The 23276-nt window shown below is 58.0% G+C and overlaps 1 protein-coding gene and 1 long non-coding RNA gene across 5 annotated transcripts in view; one reads left to right on the forward strand and one right to left on the reverse strand.

The window, feature by feature from the left end:
* Nucleotides 1-16004, reverse strand: prr36a (proline rich 36a). Of its 4 annotated transcripts, XM_069195691.1 has the most exons (6): nucleotides 15573-16004; nucleotides 8800-8899; nucleotides 7918-8707; nucleotides 6768-6855; nucleotides 3792-3964; nucleotides 1-3392 (listed from the first exon to the last, which is right to left on the reverse strand). In XM_069195691.1, exons 3-6 carry the CDS (start codon nucleotides 8570-8572, stop codon nucleotides 502-504), a joined length of 3807 nt encoding a protein of 1268 aa, XP_069051792.1. In that variant the 5' UTR covers nucleotides 8573-8707; nucleotides 8800-8899; nucleotides 15573-16004; the 3' UTR covers nucleotides 1-501. The 4 variants fall into 4 exon arrangements, with proteins under 4 accessions (XP_069051792.1, XP_069051791.1, XP_069051794.1 ...); XM_069195690.1 differs by lacking the exon at nucleotides 8800-8899; XM_069195693.1 differs by lacking the exons at nucleotides 8800-8899; nucleotides 15573-16004 and adding an exon at nucleotides 15235-15339.
* Nucleotides 6865-23276, forward strand: part of LOC138241825 (uncharacterized) — a 22796-nt gene continuing 6384 nt past the window's right edge. Inside the window, exon 1 of the long non-coding RNA XR_011191085.1 lies at nucleotides 6865-6875. This is a non-coding gene — a long non-coding RNA (uncharacterized lncRNA). The remainder of the gene's footprint in view (nucleotides 6876-23276) is intronic.

The raw sequence follows: 23276 nt of genomic DNA on the forward strand, positions 1-23276 counted from the left end.
TAATGTTAAATATCTAATCTTTATTCAAAGCTGTAAAGAAATCCTCAACAATCAAACAAGACAGACACGGCCGGGTACAAGTCATTCTCGAGGTGGGTAAGGGGGGCGGGGGGGGGGGGGGGGGGACAGGGGGAGGCGGAGGGGGGCAGTGCTTGGAATTACAAAAAACAAGGATAAAAGTAAGCGCTCGTCTTCCTGGTAAAAACAGGAGGAGAAACCGGGCGAGGAGTCCTCTCTCTCTCTCTCATCGCATTAAGAGCTTCATCCGGACAGCGCCAGGCCGGCGCGGCGAGTTAAACACAAGGTGGGGGGGGTGGGTGGTGAAGGGGGCGACGAGCGGCGCTCTGGCAGCAGGGGAGCAGTGGCGAGAGTAGTTATTGCACATACAGGAGTTTACGCCATGGACTGGAGTGGGTGATCGCGCAGAGAGACTAACAGTCGCAGGACGAGGCGCTGGGCCTCCCCCCTCCCCTCCCCGCCTGCACGAAAGGGACCGCGGGTCTATACGTTACCTGCCAGCGCGCTATCAGTCTTTTCGCACAGGGCCGCGTAGCAGGGCAGCACGGGGTCGCCCTCCTGTCCCGGGGGCGGAGAGGCGGGGCTTTCTGGGGATCCGGGGAGGGGAGAGGCCTCCCGGCCGACCCCACCGCCGCCAGCCTGGGGGTACCCCGCCTTCTCGCAGAACAGGTACTCCTGCTCGCCCTCGCCCTCGCCCCCCCCCGGGGCGGAGAGCTCCAGCGCCCCCTCCTGGAGGGGCAGCAGGTCGACGGGCGGCCCCACGGCCTCCCCGTCCCCCTGGCCCGCGGCGGCCCGCAGGTTGAGCTCCTTGATCTCCTCCGGGAGCTGGTCCTCGTTCTCCAGGGAGAAGATGCCGGGGCTCTTCCCGCAGCTCTCCGTGGTGGAGTGGGCGTTGGAGTCGAAGACGTAGGACGCCGCCGAGTTGGCGGACTGCGGCGTGTCGCCGTCCCCCTCCCCGCCCATCAGGCTGGCCTCCTCCTCCTCCTCCTCGGCTGCCTCTTCCTCCAGGGCCGAGAGCGCGGCCGCGGTGTCTCCCGCCGCCGCCGCCGCCGCCGCCGCCGCCACCTTCTCGAAGGCCAGGTTGTCGACGCCGTGGGGGTCCGGCTCGCCCACCTGCGCCTCGCCCTCGGTGTCGCTGGCCTCGTCCTCCGAGGACGCGGCGGAGCGCGAGCGGGAGGAGGGCGCGGAGGCGGGCTCGGTCGGGGCGTCCCCCAGGACCTCGTCGGCCGGCAGCGTCTCCGCCTCCTCCTCTTCCTCGTCCTCGCCGTCGCCCCTCTCCAGGTGGATGCCCAGGTCCTGCTCGACCTCGGGGCGCCCGCCCGGCGGCCGCTGCTCGGGGGGCTTCTCCTCCGAGCGGGACTCCACCCCCGAGCTGCTGTCGTAGTCCTTCAGCTCCTCCGGCGTGCTGGTCTCGCTGCTGCTCTGGGCCGCCAGCTCGGCGCCGCTCAGCGTGCTGGACTTGGACAGGCCCGGGGCGCCGGGGGGCTCGGGCTCGGGCTCCTGGCCGGGCACCTCGGCGTCGGCCCCACGGGGCCCCACGGGGAGCGACTGCGGCTTGCCGGCGGGCTGGGCCTCGGGGCTGCTCTGCTCCAGCCAGGCCTCGGCGGCGGTCTGGGCGGGGCTCTCGGCGGCGGCCCGCCAGGGATCAGCGCTCACGCCGGCGTCCCCGGCGCACTGCCGGGCCCAGGGCTCGGCGAAGGGGTTCGTCGCGGCCCACGGGCCTCCCGCCGCGGCGGGGACCAGAGCCGGCGGCGGCGTCTGGCGCAGGCGGTTGAGGTTGTCCACGGCCCGCTCTTCCTCCGCGAAGTCGTCCTCGTCGGCGTTGCCGTAGCTCTCCAGCCCGCTCTCCGTCACGCCCTCGCTGGCCATGTCCACATCCTCGTCCTCCTCCTCCTTCAGGGCCTGGCGGGGGTCCTCCGCTCTCTCCGAGCCCACCTCCATGTCGCACACCCGGTCCCCCTCTTCCTCGTCTTCCTCCTCCTCGTCCTCTTCCTCCAGCTCGTTCCCGGGGATCTCCGGGACCGCCTCGATGTCGGGGGAGCCCACCGACGCCCCCTCTCCCTCAGCGCCTTTCAGGCTGGCGTCCCCCAGGTCGTCGATGCTCTCCGTCCCCTCCAGCAGGCCGGCGTCCGACTGCGGCGCGCTCAGCTCCGACACCCCCTGCTGGCTGCAGCTGACGTCTTCCGAGTCCATCTCCGACACGGCCGCGCCGCCGCCGCCCCCGGACTCGCTCCTCTCCCGCGCGTCCGGCAGGCTCGGGGCCGCCCCGCTCCCGGCGTAGCCCTCCTCACCCTCGTCCTCCTCGGTGGGCTGCGTCTCGCTCATCTCCGACACGGAGACCGGCTGGCTGCCGTCCTTCTCCTCCTCATCATCATCGTCGTTGATCTCCTCGTCCGCTTTCTCGATCGCCACCTGCCGCTCCTCGACCTCGTCCTCCTCCTCCTCCTCCTCGTCCTCCTCCTCCGGTTTCGGAGTCGATCTGAAGAAGTCGGGCGCTGGCGCGGGCTCCGGCTCCTCCTGTGGTCTCTGCGGCTCCACCGCGGCCACGGGCTTCGGGACCTCAGCCACGTGCCGCTCTTCCTCCTGCCCCGGCTCATGCTCTTCCGGAACCGGGCCCGCGCTGGGAGGCGGGACCCCCTCGCTGTCCGCAGTCAGCTCCGGCGGCGTGGCGGGCCGGTCCTGGCCCAGGATGGCCTCCTCCGGCACCGCGCCCGTCGGCTGAGAGGGCGGGGGAGGGGGAGGAGGAGCCTCCTCTTCCGGAGTCGACCGCGCGCTGGGGAACGGCGGCGACGGCGGCCGAGCTGCCTGCGCCTGCAGGGGCTCCGCGGCGGCGATGTCCAGCAGGGGGGTCTCCGGGGCGCTAGCGGGTGACTCCGCAGGCTCGGCTGCGACTCCTGCTTCGGCCGCGGTCGCCACGCTCTCCAGGGAGGGCTGCGGTGCCGACGCCGCGACAACCGCGGTGGCCGCGGCAACAGTGGCGACGGCGGCAGCGGCGGCAACGGCAGCTTCCGGCGCCGGCGGCTTCTTGGCGGGCTCCCCGCTGGCCGCCAGGGGCTGGACAGGCTGCGTGGGCCGGGGGACACGTTTGACGGGCATGGGGGCGCTGCTGCCCACGGGCTTCCTGGGGCTGGGCGAGGCGGGCTTGCTCAGCGCCGCCCTGCTGCCCGGGTGCCGGGGGCTGGCTGCCGGCTTGGCGTCCTGCGTTTTGGGCCGGGCCGGTTTCTCGGCCGGCTTGGCAGCAGCGGTGGGCTTGGATGGGCCGGCGGCGGCGGCGGCAGCAGCCTTGCTCGGTTCCGTTCTGGTGGGCTTGACCGGGGCGGGCTTGGTCGCAGGGGCAGCAGGTTTCTTGGGTCCAGCGGCGGGCCGGGCGACATCTTGGCGAGAGGGAACGAGAGGATACAGACCGTTACTGCACAGAACCAGAACACCAGGGCTCACTGACACCGAGACCAGAACACGGACCGTGCTCCAATCCAACACCGGCGCCAGCAGGCCCCCGGGCGATTGGCAACAACTCAGGACTGTAGCTCTAGTCAGTGAAGTTTTAACTACGTAGCAACATTTCCGCACGGTATTGAACATGAACTCTGCACTACAAACCCTTCTCAGTTCCCTCGTGTCAACTGCTCACGCTTCATGAATCAATAAAGTGAAACTATTAAAGACACGCAATTCAGACAATGACTCCTCTGAGCACGAAGCTGAAACTGTTTGACATCCACCTCTCCCTCTTTCCTGATGAAAGAGGACGACAGAGGAAGAGCTTCTGTCACCTTTCTTCACCGGCGCTGCAGTAGTTCTGCTGGGCTGCGACGCTGCACTTCGGCCACCAGGGGCTGCTGTGGCACCAGGCCTGGAAGAAGGCGGCCGGCTGGAAGAGGATGCTGCAGTCTTGGCTACGGTCGTCGTGGGAACAGGGCGAGAGGAGGCAGTGCTAGACACAGGCCTGTGGGAAAAACAATTAAGATATCGCAGAGAGAACCATTACACTCCATCTTAATGTTTTTATGGCACGTCACTTGAAAGACTTAAGTCACATCTAAGGTAAAAAAAAAACGAGCTCTCCTCACACCCTGAATTCACACACTGACACACACCTGACTGGACTGGAGACACTGCTGTCCCTCTCCTCTCACACTCCCCCTGAATTCACACACTGACACACACCTGACTGGACTGGACACACTGCTGTCCCTCTCCTCTCACACACACATAGACACAAACACCTGACTGGACTGGAGACACTGCTAGAGACACTGCTGTCCCTCTCCTCTCACACACACAGACACAAACACCTGACTGGACTGGAGACACTGCTAGAGACACTGCTGTCCCTCTCCTCTCACACTCCCCCTGAATTCACACACTGACACACACCTGACTGGACTGGAGACACTGCTGTCCCTCTCCTCTCACACTCAGCCCTAATTTCTCCAGCACATACAATCACCATCTCTCCTCCAAGTCTGAAATCTGCCTTTCTGACAGCAGCTCTCAGGCCTTGAACTGAGAAAGTGGTTTGTAAACGCATGTGGTTGTGGTCCGACAGTGAAAACCCACAACAGCACAGGCAGGTCAACAGTGCATCGATTAGTTCTGGCTGTGGAAGAGAGCACAAGGGAGGGACGGGTAAGCGGAGAGCAGCTGTGACATGAATCGATTCGTCATCCTTGCTCATGCTCTTAAGGCACTCCGCCCTCTGCTCAGGCAATCCCAGGCTCGCACCCCAAGACGCCCCCACCTCGAAGAGCCCCGCAGCCACGCACGGCGCCGGCAGAGTGGCAGGTGTGTGCGGGTGTGCGTGTGCACACCGTCGAAGGCGAGATGGGGCTCGTTTCACACGCGCACGCACACACCCAGCCCTCGGGACAGCCCGCGCCTGTTGGGTCTGGTCTCAGCCAAGCAGTGCTGCTGCCGAGCAGAGCTAAAGTCTGCAAAACTGACGCTCGTCACACTGCTTCACCAATCCAGTGTGCAGGGTGTCAACAGGGTCTAGAACCCAGGACCTCAGTAATCTGAGGACCCCCCAAACACCACCATCCGACAGGCTGCCTTTGTGTGGCATGCAGGACCTGACGAGCACATCCAAGCAAAGAGCTAGTACTCTTCCATGATCTCAAATTCCTCGTTTCCAGCAGGGAGATTAAGGCCGTCTGATTAGGTCTGATCGGTCACAGATCTCCCCAATCTCCGAAACGGATTTCCTCCCAGCCGCCACAAGGAAGGAAATTCACCAAGGCTGTGAAGATTTAATTACTCCTGTCTGGAATTTCGACACGGATTAGGGCGGATTGCTTGCAGGGAAAGGAGAAAGATACACATACAATAAGCTTTTTAGGACATCCTATTAAAAGATATTAAACTAATTTCACCGTCCCATTAGTTAAAAGGCTTTTATACCGATTGCCAGGCACTAAATGAAGTAATTTCGCAGCTCAAAGATAAGTTAATGTAACAGGACTGTTCTACTGCACTGAGACTGTAGCCCCTATTGTAATAGGACTGTTCTACTGCACTGGGACTGTAGCCCCTATTGTAACAGGACTGTTCTCCTGCACTGGGACTGTAGCCCCTATTGTAACAGGACTGTTCTCCTGCACTGGGACTGTAGCCCCTATTGTAACAGGACTGCTCTACTGCACTGGGACTGTAGCTCCTATTGTAACAGGACTGCTCTACTGCACTGAGACTGTAGCCCCTATTGTAACAGGACTGTTCTACTGCACTGGGACTGTAGCCCCTATTGTAACAGGACTGTTCTCCTGCACTGGGACTGTAGCTCCTATTGTAACAGGACTGTTCTACTGCACTGGGACTGTAGCTCCTATTGTAACAGGACTGTTCTACTGCACTGGGACTGTAGCTCCTACTGTAACAGGACTGTTCTACTGCACTGGGACTGTAGCCCCTATTGTAACGGGACTGTTCTACTGCACTGGGACTGTAGCCCCTATTGTAACGGGACTGTTCTACTGCACTGGGACTGTAGCTCCTATTGTAACGGGACTGTTCTCCTGCACTGGGACTGTAGCTCCTATTGTAACGGGACTGTTCTACAATAGGGGCTACAGTCCCAGTATGGTTTCCCTGTAAAAATAGCTGTTTCTTCACCTCAGTCCCTGTCCGACTCATGGTTTCTCAGTATCTCAGAAGCAGTTTATTTTCTCCTGTGAGTTTGCATGCAGTGCAGAGAGTTAAATTTGAAAAGCAAATCTCACTGTTTGCATACAAGGTTGTATCACCAGTGAGATCACTGCCATCGCAGACATGACACATTAAGATGCAACACACACCCACAGACAAACTAGAAAAACACCCAATAATCATTAGACTCCAACTGACACTGACAGAGCAGACTGAGAAACTCCAGACCATACTGGACTGACTTTACTGTGCTCTGGATTAAACAAGATTATAAATCAGACTCCCTCTGACATCCCATTATAAAAGCAAATACAAATACAGCCCCAGACAAAGGGTTACTTTCATCACAAAAGCAATCTTATCTGCACCAGGTTTTATTACAGCCAACAACAGGGGATGGAAAAGTTCCTGCTCATCTCATTCAGGCTCAAATGGACCCAAACAAAACAGTTCAAATATTACTTTCTGCTTCCTCACTACAGTTCGCACAGGAGCGCTGCTGCTAGCAAAACCCGGCCCGGCCAAGTGGAACAGGAGTCTGCCCCCAGGTCTGAGGGCCCCAGATGACTCTCACAAACCCACAGTGCCCCGCAACCCCTCCTCACCTGGTTGTCTTGGAAACAGCAGGCCTGTCGGGCTTGGCCCCGGGTGCGGTGTTGGTTTTGGGTGCCGCAGCGGAGGCAGGCTTGGGGGCTGAAAGAGGGGAGGAAACCGTTAAACTGTGGAACGGAGGAGACGGAGGAAGGGAGTGCTCAACACTGCCACATGCCCGAGCCCAGCAATGGTCAGAGGACTGACCACAAGCCGGTCCTCACCAGTACTGACCCACGACAGGACAGCACCTCCAGCAGACTGACCACAAGCCGGTCCTCACCAGTACTGACCACAAGCCTGGTCCTCACCAGTACTGACCTGCGACAGGACAGCACCAGAACAGACTGGCCACAAGCCGGTCCTCACCAGTACTGACCCACGACAGGACAGCACCAGAACAGACTGGCCACAAGCCGGTCCTCACCAGTACTGACCCACGACAGGACAGCACCTCCAGCAGACTGGCCACAAGCCGGTCCTCACCAGTAGTGACCCACGACAGGACAGCACCTCCAGCAGACTGACCACAAGCCGGTCCTCACCAGTACTGACCCACGACAGGACAGCACCTCCAGCAGACTGACCACAAGCCGGTCCTCACCAGTACTGACCCACGACAGGACAGCACCTCCAGCAGACTGACCACAAGCCGGTCCTCACCAGTACTGACCCACGACAGGACAGCACCTCCAGCAGACTGACCACAAGCCGGTCCTCACCAGTACTGACCCACGACAGGACAGCACCTCCAGCAGACTGACCACAAGCCGGTCCTCACCAGTACTGACCCACGACAGGACAGCACCTCCAGCAGACTGACCACAAGCCGGTCCTCACCAGTACTGACCCACGACAGGGACAGCACCTCCAGCAGACTGACCACAAGCCGGTCCTCACCAGTACTGACCCGCGACAGGACAGCACCTCCAGCAGACTGACCACAAGCCGGTCCTCACCAGTACTGACCCACGACAGGACAGCACCTCCAGCAGACTGACCACAAGCCGGTCCTCACCAGTACTGACCACAAGCCTGGTCCTCACCAGTACTGACCCGCGACAGGGCAGCGTTCTGGTGGAGCTGGCCGAGGGGACTCTCTCTGATTGGCGCCCCCTCCTGCCCAGAGCACTCGTCTGGTCACGGCAGGCCCTGTGGACTCACCGGCACTGCTGGGCCGCACCCGGGCAGTGTTGGTCCCGCCCGCCGGCTTCTTGTTGGGCTGGGCCGCCCCCGCCCCTGCCTTCGTGCCGTTGGTCGATGTGGAGTTGGCGCCGGCCGCCGAGACGGGCCGGGCAGACCCTGTGGGCTTCCTGTCGGCCATCTTGTTGGGCGTGCTTGAGGAAGAGGCGGTGCCGGTGGCCGAGCCAACCGGCCTCTTCGTCGGCGCCACGCTCGCCATGGTCACTTTCTTCTTCTCCGTGCCAGTGGCGGCCGCGGTCGCTTTCTTCGCCACCCCATTGGCCAGGGGCTTCTGGACGCCGTTAACCGCAGAGCGGTTCTGCGCCGTCCCAGGTCGGGAGCCGGGACCCGCAGCACCCGCAGCCTTCCCGCCAGTAGAATTGGCCTTGCCTTTAGCTGGACCACCCGCCTGGCCTTTCGGCTTGGCCTTCCCGGCCGCGAGCTTGCTGTTCCCCTCCTTGGCTGCAGGGGGAGCCGTCTCCTCAGCCAGCTGCTTCTCCTCGGCAGGCTGCTTCTCTTCGGGGGGCGGGACCTGCTCCTGTGGCTCCTCCCCTAAGGGTGCTGCCTCGACGACAGGCCCCGCCTCCAGTGTCTCTGTAGATTCCATTGCTGCCGTGGCAACCCCATCCGGCTTCATCTCCCCCAGGAATGGCTGTGTGGTGTCCCTGTGCTACTCTTCACCACTGCAGGAGCAGCTCACTCACTTCTCTTCCAACCAGACTGTGCCTTCTGGACAGGAAGACTTGCTCTGCATGCAGAGAAAACGGTTCACCTGCAAGAGAGGAGAGGAAGGAGTTAAACTTGAGTGGATCCCTTGAAATGTTTCTGGGGAAAAATGAGCCCAGGCAGTTTGCACAGACTTGCCTGTTCAACAACTCCAGTCTGGAGTAGAAACGGCACGTGTCACAAAACTCAACGCTCAAGGGTGGTGAAGTAAACGCTCAGCCAGGTCACGCCCTGCAGCCTGGGAACACAGCCAGAACAGGAAGTGACATCAGGTCCAGGGGGAAGCCACTGCAAACGCCACCCCCAGCCCACCAGAACAGAGGCCTTCTGGGACATGGGGAGGGACGCAGAGCACCTCCAGTCACACTTCAACAGAGACTCTGACAAGGAACACCTGGTCACCCAGGAGAGCACTCCAACAGTGTGCACTGCCAGTCCTCACCCCCCTCAGCTAGAACAGCCGCCCAGGACCCCCAGCACCCCGGCACTCAGGGTGAGACATCACCCCCAACACCACAGTGTGCACGGCCCTGTGGACTGGGAGGGGAGACGGCACCCCCCAACAGCACGACCCTGTGCACCCATAAACAGCAGGAGACAACAGCAAACTGCGATCGGTCCCTCACGACCTGGTGAAGCCGCCATGCAACTCCTGTCGAACCCCTGTCGCTCACACACTCCTGCAGAGAGCAGAGAGAATTTCCTGCCATCACACTGGAGCTGCCTCTTTCTCCTCTACTCCGGCAGCGCTGCCTGTAACCCGTCTGTGCAGACTGCTCTCAACCCCCACCCTGTGTGTGAAGCACCCTGACCCCTGACCCCTGTGCCCAATTCAGGATAAAGCCTGGAAATAACTCCCCCCACACACAGCCCCTCTGACCTCCAGCTGCCACCTGGGCTATCCCATCAGCCCCCTGGAGACTGCCGCGCTCTGTGGTCAGAGGACATCTGTTTACACGGGTGGGGGCTCTGCAGTCCCCCCAGGACAGCTGCAGTCCAGGTCAGTCCCCGACAGCTAACTAAACAGATACGGGACTGGACAGGGATGACAACGGAGAAAAACTGGCTGATGACCACTGCTGGCCAGAGGGCTCTTCTCAGCTGACCAGTCAGAGGCAACGTCTGGAACCAGCTGGTCTCCTGCAGCCTTGGGCTTGCAGTGCTGTCCGAGAGCTGTCTGTCCTCCAGGGGGCGCTCACTCAGCTGAAGCAGCAGCACAGGGCTCTGACCGGCTGCTTTTAGCAAAACTGACCCCCCATGCTTGGATAGGGGTGATCCCAAATGAATTACTTAAACTGCTCAAAAGTGCTCATCACTCTCATCCTGACAGCCGCACTCCAGTCTGGCCAGACTTGGGCACTGTAACTCCGCCTGTCTGAACAATGACCCACTCCACACACACGGCCCAGTCCCCCTAGCAACAGAACCGAACCTCTGACCCGCAGCCACTGACCTGACTCTTGTGATACAGAGAGGAGAGGACGGGCCAACACAGAGACAGATCAGACCAAAAACCACGAGGCCCAGGACAATCCTGTACCGAACTTCGCAAGCCTACAATCGACAGGGTGAGAGGACAGAGGACACCATCTCACAGCCGCCAACCAGCAGTGTATCAGCAACACCCTCCCATGATGCGCCACAGGCTGAAGAACACGCCATCACTCCCATTCGATATCACTGGTACACGGAGAGCAGCTCCTGAAACAGGATGAGGGATGTACACTCCCAACAGAGTCAATAACTCCATCAACTACCAGAGCGGATGACATCACCTGCTGAGGATCAGGATTCGACACCCCTGCCAGTCATCTGACAGCTAGCGTGTCTGTGCACTAGATCAGCTGTATGTAACTGTCCAGCACTGTTTGCACTGCAGATGTGTTAATCTTATGAGCTTTGACAACACGAAGCCATCAGCCATGCCAAAAAAGCTTTGTTAATTTGAATTCCTGCCTGTAGCGACCCCGGCCACCAGCCCAGCCCACAGTCGGAGCGCCTGTAGCGACAGCAGCCCAGCCCACAGTCGGAGCGCCTGTAGCGACAGCAGCCCAGCCCACAGTCGGAGCGCCTGTAGCGACAGCAGCCCAGCCCACAGTCGGAGCGCCTGTAGCGACAGCAGCCCAGCCCACAGTCGGAGCGCCTGTAGCGACAGCAGCCCAGCCCACAGTCGGAGCGCCTGTAGCGACAGCAGCCCAGCCCACAGTCGGAGCGCCTGTAGCGACAGCAGCCCAGCCCACAGTCGGAGCGCCTGTAGCGACAGCAGCCCAGCCCACAGTCGGAGCGCCTGTAGCGACAGCAGCCCAGCCCACAGTCGGAGCGCCTGTAGCGACAGCAGCCCAGCCCACAGTCGGAGCGCCTGTAGCGACAGCAGCCCAGCCCACAGTCGGAGCGCCTGTAGCGACAGCAGCCCAGCCCACAGTCGGAGCGCCTGTAGCGACAGCAGCCCAGCCCACAGCTGGAGCGCCTGTAGCGACAGCAGCCCAGCCCACAGTCGGAGCGCCTGTAGCGACAGCCCTCCGGCCAGTAGCCCAGCCCAGAGCCAGAGCGCCTGTAGCGACAGCAGCCCAGCCCACAGTCGGAGCGCCTGTAGCGACAGCAGCCCAGCCCACAGTCGGAGCGCCTGTAGCGACAGCAGCCCAGCCCACAGTCAGAGCTCCTGTAGCGACAGCAGCCCAGCCCAGAGCCAGAGCGCCTGTAGCGACAGCAGCCCAGCCCACAGTCGGAGCGCCTGTAGCGACAGCCCTCCGGGCACCAGCCCAGCTGACTGTCAGCGACTCTGACAAGGGCGTCGCAGTGAGGCAGGGTGCTGGAGCTATGCTGAGAATGCCAGCTATGTGGTCACCAAGCACAATGCAGGACTGCATTCCAACATCAGAGCAAAATATCAGCCTTCATACCAAGAATCCCTGGAATACACCCCAAAGAAAGTGAACCAGAGATCTGGACTGACACTGTTTTTGCCAGTGGATTGGAAGCATTCTCCAAGCCCTCACAATAATCCCCGGAAATACATCACTGGTGGAGCAGCTGGACTCCCAGAACTGGAAGAGTTCCAAGTGACAGGAGCACTTTCGGGAAAGGCAGCAGAGAGAGGGGAGGAGGGAGAGAAGGGAGCTGAACGGACGGAGGACTTGGGAAAAGAGATGGAGAGGGACAGGCTAGACAGAGAGGGAAGCTCGAGTGGAAAGCTGACAACATGTCCTGCTCCAGCCTCAGAAGAGGGGGGGTGAGGGGCTACAGCTGGCTCTCTTACCATACAAGGCAGCGTTGCCTAATCCTGTGTGATCATCTCACTGCAGCCCAGCGCCACGAACACAGAGAGAGAGACTGCAGGACTGTTCTACTGCACTGGGACTGTAGCTCCTACTGTAACAGGACTGTTCTACTGCACTGGGACTGTAGCCCCTATTGTAACAGGACTGTTCTACTGCACTGGGACTGTAGCTCCTACTGTAACAGGACTGTTCTACTACACTGGGACTGTAGCCCCTATTGTAACAGGACTGTTCTACTGCACTGGGACTGTAGCCCCTATTGTAACAGGACTGTTCTACTGCACCGGGACTGTAGCCCCTATTGTAACAGGACTGTTCTACTGCACCGGGACTGTAGCCCCTATTGTAACAGGACTGTTCTACTGCACCGGGACTGTAGCCCCTATTGTAACAGGACTGTTCTACTGCACCGGGACTGTAGCCCCTATTGTAACAGGACTGTTCTACTGCACTGGGACTGTAGCTCCTATTGTAACAGGACTGTTCTACTGCACTGGGACTGTAGCCCCTATTGTAACAGGACTGTTCTACTGCACTGGGACTGTAGCCCCTATTGTAACAGGACTGTTCTACTGCACTGGGACTGTAGCCCCTATTGTAACAGGACTGTTCTACTGCACAGGGACTGTAGCCCCTATTGTAACAGGACTGTTCTTCTGCACTGGGACTGTAGCTCCTATTGTAACAGGACTGTTTTACTGCACTGGGACCAATACTCCTGTGCAGCAGCCCTTGTAACATAACATTTGTGATGGCCAAGCAGGCTGCCATGAATAATCCTTTCTGCTGTTTACAAACCGGCTGCACCAGCTGCTGAAATCCAGGCTGATGCCCAAGGCTGGCACCGCCCTGCTGACAGACAAGTCTGCACCTCCGCCCCCCCCTCCGGCTGGGACGCCGATGGATCAGCAAGGATCTTTCCCATAGCCCCCGAATTCCTCAGCACCCACAGCGGAGAGGACACGAGCCACGGCGGCCCCCACCCGACGCCCCGCTCGGCGGAATTCCTCCGGGAGCACGGGAGGTTGGGATCGGGATCCTACGGCACGCGCCGTTGCAAAACGGACGCCCACGGCAGCGCCAACAAACGAGGTCACGCCGGGGGAACGCCGTCGCCACCGGGGCTCGGCTCAGGCGACTCAGAGAGCGCAGGATTTATTACCCACAGAGCTCGTTAACCCTGGACAAAGACTGACACTAATCCCACATTATCTGCGGTCCTGCCGCCGGTCGGAGGGAGGGAGGGGGTCTAAAAGAGGAATGAGCCAGAGGAAGAAGGGCAGGTGCCGTGGTTACACAGACTGGGCTAAGTCCACCAGGATCAGGGCACTGCTGCACACGCTTGTCATCACTGCCCCCCCACCCAGCGCTGGACCGCCCCAGAGGAGAGAGCAGAGGTCACACTGCAGGCCCCCGAATTCCCACTCCTCGGCCCGGGTCTCTGGAGGCGCGGCCAGCAGGAGCCCAGCCAACACCCTGAGCCAGGACACAGGCGGGTACAGACAGCACGCTGCAGTACCGGCGCAGACCTGCGGGGGGCGGCAGAGGCGGACCTGCAGTCTCCGTGGAGACGGTGCTCGTGCGCGAAGGCTGACGGGAACAATGCCGGGAGTCCCAGCCCGGAGCAGCGAGGCGCCAGCAGGAAGAGGGCTCCACCAGCAGCTCCGCAAGGAATGCCAGCGAGGAAGCAGGGGGTGAGGGGGCGTCTTCCTCCGCGGACAGACCAGGGGACACCACTGCAGCGCAGCTGAGCCAGGAGCCCCATCAGTGACTACTGCACTGGTCTCTGCACTCACCCACTGGGAACCAGTTCAACTTCAATCAGTGTCTACTGCACTGGTCTCTGCACTGACTCAATGGGAACCAGTTCAACTTCAATCAGATCGTCAAACAAAATAAGCAAACTAGCTCATTCCGGGTGAACCAACCCTGGTCCAGGTTTATGTGCAGCGCACCACTACACAGTTCAGTACCAACCGGGCCGACACTGCTCACATGCACTACAGCACACAGCCAGAACCGGGCCGAGACACACCCAAACCACAGAGGAACTCCCGGCCCCGGCGTCCATCCAGCCTGCCTGATCCGGTTCCCAGTCCCAGTTCCTGCTCTCCGGCCGGGAAGGGCTCGGATGAGGGAAGTGAAAGACGCGCCGACCCTCAGCCACGGCGACAGAAAACCTGTCCGACCACCTGCACGCAGTCCCAGCTCTCGCGCACACCTGCTGCCCCGCGGCTGCTCCGACACCTGCCCGTCTCGCTCACCCCCGAACATCTCCTCGTGCAGCGCGGCACTCTCGCGACCCCCCCACCCCGCACAGAGAGAAACTCCCACCAGCCGCCGTCAAGCCAGAAGGGCGGATACGGGCTCCGGTTCGCTCGCATCGATCCCGGATTGATCAGCGGGTGATCCGGATCGATACGGTCGCCACAACCGTGCGGGCCCGGCGGCGTGATCCGACGAAAACAACAACTAATAAAATGACACTTTTCATCTGTAACTTCACGCTGCGAGGTACAGGGTGTCTAACACTGTTTTCCCCAGAGCTGCCGTACCGTGTCGCCTCCGGCTCCTGCTGTAAAAGGGGGAAAGTTCGCTCGCCCGTCTGCTCCTTTATCTCCTCGGATTCAGCGTCTGAATCACATTCTGTTCTGCCGCTGAGACGCGCGCGCGTCCGGCACCTTTGTTCGCCTGTATTGAGCGAGAGCGGCCGCGCGGGTGGGGGGGGAGAGGGGGGGCGGCGGCAAGGCTGCGATTCTGGTCCTGAAGAAAGGAGCCGCTTTTCAGCCCAGCCGAGCGGACAGCGCGATTACCGCCGCGCGATTACCCGCCCGGCTCCCCGGGGCGGAGAGGCGGCGGCGGCGGCACGCAAGACGAGCCCAAGCCGAGCCGAGAGCACCCGTCTCCCGTCAGCGCGGCTGGACCGCGTCCCCATGTCCCCGGATCGTCCAGGGGTTCGGGAGGACCAGTCGCACCATTGCGCTTTTGTTGGAGTCCGTCCCCGCTAGTGTCCGGTCCAAGCGCATCTTCAACTGCGGTCCAGTACAAACCCAGCCACACCGGCACCGGCCATCACCCGCAGCGACACACGCCCAACCCCCCCCTCCTCCTCCTCCTCCTCCCCGTACCCCAAAACCCACACCGCCCGGCCCCAAACAAAAGGACTCCCGAAGGTACCAGCCCAGCCCGGGCCCGGCTGAGGAGACTTTCGTCTGCAGCCGTCAGAAAGTCAGAACACGAGCAATTTCATCTCCCCCGCCACACACGCCCTCCCCGCTGCCCCCACACAACTTGCCTCCCCGGGTTTTCCGAACAGGCGCTGCGGCCCAGATACCATGAAGGGGGAATGAGGGGCAGCCTGCTGAGCGCAGAGCAGCCGAAACCCAGCGAGCGCCGCAAATGCGCACAAAGACAGCGAGCGCCGCCAGCAGCCCCGCCGTGGGCGGGCGGGCGGTGGCGAGACCGGATTCAGCACGGCACTTTCTCTGGGCTGGGAGCCGGCTTCACACGGGACGACACAGACAGCCGAAACCTCGCTCGCTATAACCACGACAAAAGGGGCGTAGGCGCAGACAGAACCCGGCGGCCTCAGGGCAAAAGGACGGCGTGCTCGGCACACAGCGAGTCCCTCACCTCCAGCGAGCGGGGCCGGCGACAGAGCAGGACAGAGCCGCTTCTACAACGCCCAGCGCTTCACGAACACAAGCTCCTCCGCCGCGTCTCTCCCGGCGCCGGTACCGGCTGCAGACACACCGACTCGAGCGAACAGGGAGCGGTGCTGATGGGCCTCCAGTCCGACCGCCCCGGGCGCTGGGCTCACACACAAGAGCTGCCGATGGGCTCCGGATCGCGGACAAGAGAGAGGGAGGGAGTGACCGCGCCGACGGGATGGAGGCGGGGGACGAAACTGAAAGAGAAAAAAAGCAGGATTTTTTTTTTCAAAAAAAAAAAGGGGGAAGAGAACTTCCCAGCATCTAGCCAGCGAGCCAGCGCCCAATCACTGCCGGAGCCGTGATTGATTTCAGAGAGAAGATGATGTCATCCTCCCGGCCGGCGCCCCGCCCCTCCCTTTCTCCCCTCAGCTACCACCGCCTACTAATCCTCCCCCCCCCCGTCCGTCCTCCGCCGTCTGTGTTCCACAACAATGGCGTGGAGAGTCTGGCGAGGCGCAGACACCTGACACTAACACGGGCGGCCCGCAGGCGACACTCCCCGCCCGGGACCGGCTCTGTGGGCTGTCGCCTGAAAACTGGCCCTGGATAAAATGCCAACAAACTGTCATCAAAATCCCCTGTCTCTCCCCAGAAAACCCCGGATTCAAGCGGAACGGAAAAGAGAAGGAATTTAAAGAGAGACAATCCTTTGTTTTGCCTGTCTGCGCTCTCTTGGAAACTGAGTATCTGATCTCCCACACACTGCAGAAACAACCACATACAGCCACTTCACAGGTCAGATGATGATGGAGTGTTACTGTGAAGATACAGAGGAGCTGGACTGAGTGTCTCTACAGTTACTCTACAGGTCTGAGGATGATGATGATGGAGTGTTAATGTGAAGATACAGAGGAGCTGGACTGAGTGTCTCTACAGTTACTCTACAGGTCTGAGGATGATGATGATGGGGTGTTAATGTGAAGATACAGAGGAGCTGGACTGAGTGTCTCTACAGTTACTCTACAGGTCTGAGGATGATGATGATGGAGTGTTAATGTGAAGATACAGAGGAGCTGGACTGAGTGTCTCCACAGTTACTCTACAGGTCTGAGGATGATGATGATGGAGTGTTAATGTGAAGATACAGAGGAGCTGGACTGAGTGTCTCCACAGTTACTCTACAGGTCTGAGGATGATGATGAAGGAGTGTTACTGTGAAGATACAGAGGAGCTGGACTGAGTGTCTCCACAGTTACTCTACAGGTCTGAGGATGATGATGATGGAGTGTTAATGTGAAGATACAGAGGAGCTGGACTGAGTGTCTCCACAGTTACTCTACAGGTCTGAGGATGATGATGATGGGGTGTTAATGTGAAGATACAGAGGAGCTGGACTGAGTATCTCTACAGTTACAGGTCTACAGGTCTGAGGATGATGATGATGGGGTGTTAATGTGAAGATACAGAGGAGCTGGACTGAGTGTCTCCACAGTTACTCTACAGGTCTGAGGATGATGATGATGGGGTGTTACTCTGAAGATACAGAGGAGCTGGACTGAGTGTCTCCACAGTTACTCTACAGGTCTGAGGATGATGATGATGGGGTGTTACTGTGAAGATACAGAGGAGCTGGACTGAGTGTCTCTACAGTTACTCTACAGGTCTGAGGATGATGATGATGGGGTGTTAATGTGAAGATACAGAGGAGCTGGACTGAGTGTCTGTATGGATAGGAGGAAGAGGATGACGGTGACGAAGAGCACCGCTTACTCACCCTGTTCTCCCTGTCCATGCGCGGCCAGTTCCTGCCGTCCCGCTGCCAGCCGCCCGCCATCGGGCCCCCGAAGGGGCCGCCCATGGGGAAGGGGCCGCCCATGCCGAGCACGTGGGGCGGGGACTGAGTGTCTCTACAGTTACTCTACAGGTCTGAGGGTGAATATCAGTGTCATGGAAGTGAAGGAGAGGGAGGCTCAGTACACTTGCCCAAACCCTGACAAATGACAGATGAATTCCCACAGCATTAGATCTTATCTCAGCTAGCGTGACATTTTTATGGGCATCAAGCGCAGCACTGCTGCAGGCTGTACACGTTCAGAGTGAACTCCTGTCTGCCAGCCTGTCAGCCTCCTCCTGCTCAGGGAGACAGGCTCCTGCACTGCTTCCTGAAGGAGGAGAAGACCATTAAAACACTGTGCTGACACCGTTACAGGCATGTGTCTGCAAGGGGCGCTCACTGTAGCTCATTTAGTAGACATGAGAGAGAGGGGTTAATACAGACACAGTGACTGACTGAACACTCCAGTACATTAACACTGCACTGAGAGAGAGGGGTTCATACAGACACACTGACTGACTGGACACTACAGTACATTAACACTGCACTGAGAGAGAGGGGTTCATACAGACACACTGGACACTCCAGTACATTAACACTGCACTGAGAGAGAGGGGCTCATACAGACACACTGACTGGACACTACAGTACATTAACACTGCACTGAGAGAGAGGGGTTCATACAGATACACTGACTGACTGGACACTCCAGTACATTAACACTGCACTGAGAGAGAGGGGTTCATACAGACACACTGACTGACTGGACACTACAGTACATTAACACTGCACTGAGAGAGAGGGGTTCATACAGACACACTGGATACTCCAGTAGTACACCACCTCATTAGCGCAGTGCTGTTCCTGGGACAGACAGAGGGTGATCGGGGCTGTGGGTGGGAGTTTGGCGTGGTGATAACAGTTTGTGCGGAGGCAACAATGAGAGGAAATTTTCCTGAACGCCGTGACGGTGGAGCGCGGATGTGGCTGCTCTCTGTGAGCTGATTTATTTCTCAGGCGATTGTTTCATGGCTGTAATATTCCTGAGCCTTGCTGAGGCACAGAAACAGTGTTGGCCGCCCCCCCCCGCCTCTGAGGGCCGCACCCCAGCTGGGATCGCAGGGCAGGCATGTCACTGTGTGAACTGACATCCCATTGATTATTCCAACACTCCGGACTGTGTGTTACCACCACCCACTCACACACTCCCAGTCATGCACTCGCACACTCACACACATACCCACGCACACTCAAACTCACATATACACTCACACACATTCACACACACTGACTCTCAACACACCCATGCACACTCACACACATTCACACTCGACACACACACTCACACTCATATACTCGCACACTCACACACATACCCACGCACACTCAAACTCACATTCACACTCATAAACACTCACACTCACATACCCACTCACACACACTGACTCTCAACACATCCACTCACGCACACCCACACTTACCCATTCACACTCAGCACACCCACACACACTCCCACACTCCCACTCTGTACTCCCGTCTCTGTGGGGACCCTATTGACCGTCATTCTGAGTGGTCTCTACACCCCCAAAACAGACTCTACACAGGGAAACAACAGCCCTGAAACCAGAAGGTGGAGCTCCTTCCCATTTCAACATGCTGCCAGATCCCCAAGAGTCCTTTCCACTGTGGGGTGTCTCTCACTCGGGGGGTACTGTCACTGTGGGGGTGTCTCTCTGTCAGGAGGCAATGTCACTGTCGGGATGCCTTTCTGTCTGGGGGTACTGTCTTTGTGGGGGAGTACTGTCTTTGTGGGGGCGTCTCTCTGTTGGGAGGTACCGTCACTGTGGGGGTGTCTCCCAGTCGGGGGTTGCTGTCACTGTGGGGGCTCTCTCTGTCGGGAGGTACTGCCTCTGTGGGGGTGTCTCTGCTCTGTGTCAGGAGGTATTGTCCCTTTGGGGGCTTTGTCTTAGATGTTGTTCCCCCAGTGAAAGTAACACCTGTACAATCACACTCACACAGACGCGCACTCGCACACAAAGTGCTCAATTAAACACAAAGATTAATAAAGTTGTGTACTATAGTAAACCTATAAACTGAAACAGATACACTCTGAATGTACAGTAGATACCATAATGCTCAGTATGACCTAATATTTTTCCCCAGCAGCTAGCTTCAGTAACAGTGACAGATGAGATAGATTGACCTCTTTGTGAAGCCTGTGAGTGTGCAGGGAGCCACTCCCAGCTTCCTATCTCCACTGGGAATTGCTGGGAATGATTGATTGCCCTGCAGTGAGCCTGTGCACAGGCACTGTTGGAAATTCCCTGTGCAATCGCATGCTCTCAAGCACGGCCACCGCAGAGCACATTAACGGAACTGCAGCCATCCCTGTGACAGAGATGGAGAGGTGGAGACCGAGGACTGGAGAGAGAGACCACGAGGGTCTGCAGTCCCCCTCATTGATGAGCCTCCCCTGTGGAAAAGCAATGGCCCGAGTTCAGCCCAGTTAGGAGTTTAATGATTAATTAAGAGAGTTTGGAAACAGAATGAGAATGAGTACAGTACTGTAGTATGCTGTAGTGAAGTGTACTTTACTGTAGTGCACTGCAGTGAGTTATTGTACTGAACTATATTACACAGCAGTGTAGTGAAGTGTACTTTACTGTAGTGCACTGCAGTGAGTTATTGTACTGAACTATATTACACAGCAGTGTAGTGAAGTGTACTTTACTGTAGTGCACTGCAGTGAATTATTGTACTGAACTATATTACACAGTAGTGTAGTGAAGTGTACTTTACTGTAGTGCACTGCAGTGAGTTATTGTACTGAACTATATTACACAGCAGTGTAGTGAAGTGTACTTTACTGTAGTGCACTGCAGTGAATTACTGAACTGAACTATATTACACAGTAGTGTAGTGAAGTGTACTTTACTGTAGTGCACTGCAGTGAGTTATTGTACTGAACTATATTACACAGTAGTGTAGTGAAGTGTACTTTACTGTAGTGCACTGCAGTGAGTTATTGTACTGAACTATATTACACAGCAGTGTAGTGAAGTGTACTTTACTGTAGTGCACTGCAGTGAGTTATTGTACTGAACTATATTACACAGCTGTCAGGGTGATGACTGGGAGAGATCGGGGTGAGATCGGAATGTGGGTCAGGGTGATGACTGGGAGAGATGGGTGATGACTGGGAGAGATCGGGGTGAGATCGGAATGTGGGTCAGGGTGATGACTGGGAGAGATCGGGGTGAGATCGGAATGTGGGTCAGGGTGATGACTGGGAGAGATCGGGGTGAGATCGGAATGTGGGTCAGGGTGATGACTGGGACAGACTCGAGTGTGGATTTATGCACTGGTCTCCTGTTGCTTTAACTGACTGTCGACTTCCTCGCCTCCAGTTCATCAAGAGCTGCCGAGCTGCCGGCCCGGCTGAGATCAGGCCCTATAAATACCGGCGCTGTGGGGCGGCGTGGTGCACACAGACGGCACAGTGTTTACAAACAGGCTGTGTCAGCGCAGCACAAAGGCCCCACTGTGCGCTGATCAGCTGGGCTCGGACGCCCACGGGTGCAGGGCTCCTTGCCAGCCTGGCTGTCCTGCGTCTGCAGCAGGACACAGAGTTCACTGGCCTGGGAGACGCCAAGGAAATCGAGGGGGATCCAGGAGATCATCAGATTGTCCACTCTCTCCGCTGAGACACTGACCGCCTCTGGGCGACAGACAGACACACAGACTGACACACCAACACACAAACACAGACACACAGACTGACACACAAACACAGACAGACGCACAGACTGACACACCAACACACAAACACACAGACACAGACTGATACACCAACACAGACACAGACTCATCAACACACAGACACAGACTGACACACCAACACACAGAGGCAGACAAACACACAGATTGACACATCAACACAGAGGCAGACAGACACACAGACTGACACAGATAGATATGCAGACACACAGATTAACACACTTACACAGAGACATGCAGACTGACAAACTGATACACCAACACAGACAGAGGCAAGCAGACACACAGACATGCAGAAGGACAGACTGACACGAAGAGATATGCAGATAGACAGGCAGACAGCTGGACACACATGCTGAAAAGGGTCAGGTTCTCATGTCCTTGTTGCATCTCTTACATCTTTTATCTCTCTGAAGACATCTTCTGATTACCAAGAGCCTCCTCTTCGGCTCCACACAGAACAAAACCCGGACTTCCGGTCGCTGCCGTCCTCTAGTCGATCATGTCTGGCCTCCTGTCTCCATCTAGTGGTCACCTTTTGCATTTGCAGTTCATGAGGCACAACGCGCTCCTTCCGGTCGGTGTCTTATGGCGCTGTTTCCAGGCAAAGGCACACGCCCGTCTACTGCAATGAAAGTGCTGAGCGGCACGCAGACAGCTGCTAATACACACCGGTTCTGTCTCCGCAGTGTGTTCTGATCAGGAAATAAAAAGAGCCCCAGCCTCTTCGCCATTTCTTTTTCCATTGCAACACTATAGCACGTACACCAATGAAACAGGGTAACTAGACAACAAAAGGTAAGATACGATCATTTCATTAGCCCTATACAGTTTCTTGCATTAGGAATTCGTCTTTTCACACAGCCCAGCATGCTCTCCATGAGACACACAGACAAGGAGAGAGAAGCTTGTGGTAAGAGCGCAGGGTCAGCCATTTATACGGCACCCCTGGGGTTAAGGGCCTTGCTCGGGTCCAACGGAGTAGGATTCCTCTGCCGGCCATGGGATTTGAACCAGCAACCTTCCAGCCACCGGCGCAGATCCTGAGCCACAGAGCCACCAGTCTGCCATAAATTCAGTTAATTGAATTCAATAAATTGAATTACTGAATAGATTCAATAAATATGGAACTTACTGTCAAGACATGGGCATATATCTCCACTGTCAGAATCTTTCAATTGTCTCCCCTTTTGTCATGGGGCAGACTCTAAAATACTCTTTCTGACCCATAAACACTAAACGCTCACTCCTGCTAGCAACTGCTAGCATCTGCTAGCATCACTCAGACCAAGCAGGACACTCTGGTCAGGGGACAGCAGTTACTTAGTATTTCAGAGAATCTCCAAAATCACCGTAAGTGGTAGAGCCCTAGCTGCAGGGAGACCATGCAAACTCCACACAGACAGCACCCTGGGAGTCGAACTCAGGGCCCCAGCTCTGCAAGGCAGGAATAGTAACCATTGTGCACCACCCCACCTGTTATGGTTAAACCTCCTGACCCCTAGAGGGCGCCTTGAGCCCTGGTTGCTGGCCAAGCTGTGCCTGTATTTGTCATATAGAAAAAAATAAACATATGACAAAAACTAAATGCTATTGTGATTCTGTCACTACAATGTCCATTATCACGGACGTACAGGCAGTCATAGTGAGTGAGCCCCCTGCTGATCCAGTCGGGATATCAGCCTGCTCCGCTGCCACAAACCTGGAGGGGTCCAGGAATGCCCGCGGCCCCTGGCTCCAGCAGCGCGCTCACAGGAAGGGGCTGGAGGGCGGCTCTCGTCTGCTCCATGGGGCTCTTCCTGGCTGTCCAAGCATCCCAGCAGCGGCAGAAGTCTTCTAAATCGCGCCCGGGGGAGACATTGGCGTCTCTCCGGGAGGCCGGTGGTGAGCTCTCGGGGCCACAGCGCCTCTCCGGATGGGGGGCTTCTCCAGCACCCCTGCTGTACTCCGCGCTCCATACTAAGGCCGCTGCTTGCAGAGGGTCTCGGTGGTTGGTGGTGTTGCACCGGCTCTTCCCAGGTCTCGCCTCACTCCTACCGTCAGCCCAGCTGGAGCTTCGTAACTCCTTCCTGC

The sequence above is a fragment of the Lepisosteus oculatus genome, chromosome 11, assembly GCF_040954835.1.
Source record: "Lepisosteus oculatus isolate fLepOcu1 chromosome 11, fLepOcu1.hap2, whole genome shotgun sequence".
Lineage (NCBI taxonomy): Eukaryota > Metazoa > Chordata > Actinopteri > Semionotiformes > Lepisosteidae > Lepisosteus > Lepisosteus oculatus.

Coding starts and splice junctions, on each gene's coding strand:
- prr36a (XM_069195690.1), bottom strand. CDS start 8,572: ATGAAGCCGGATGGGGTTGCCACGGCAGCAATGGAATCTACAGAGACA. Junction 6,856..7,917: donor GGTGCGGCCCAGCAGTGCCG/GTGAGTCCACAG, acceptor CCCCTCTTTCAG/CCCCCAAGCCTGCCTCCGCT. Junction 3,393..3,791: donor TGCAGCGCCGGTGAAGAAAG/GTGACAGAAGCT, acceptor CCTCTCGCCAAG/ATGTCGCCCGGCCCGCCGCT.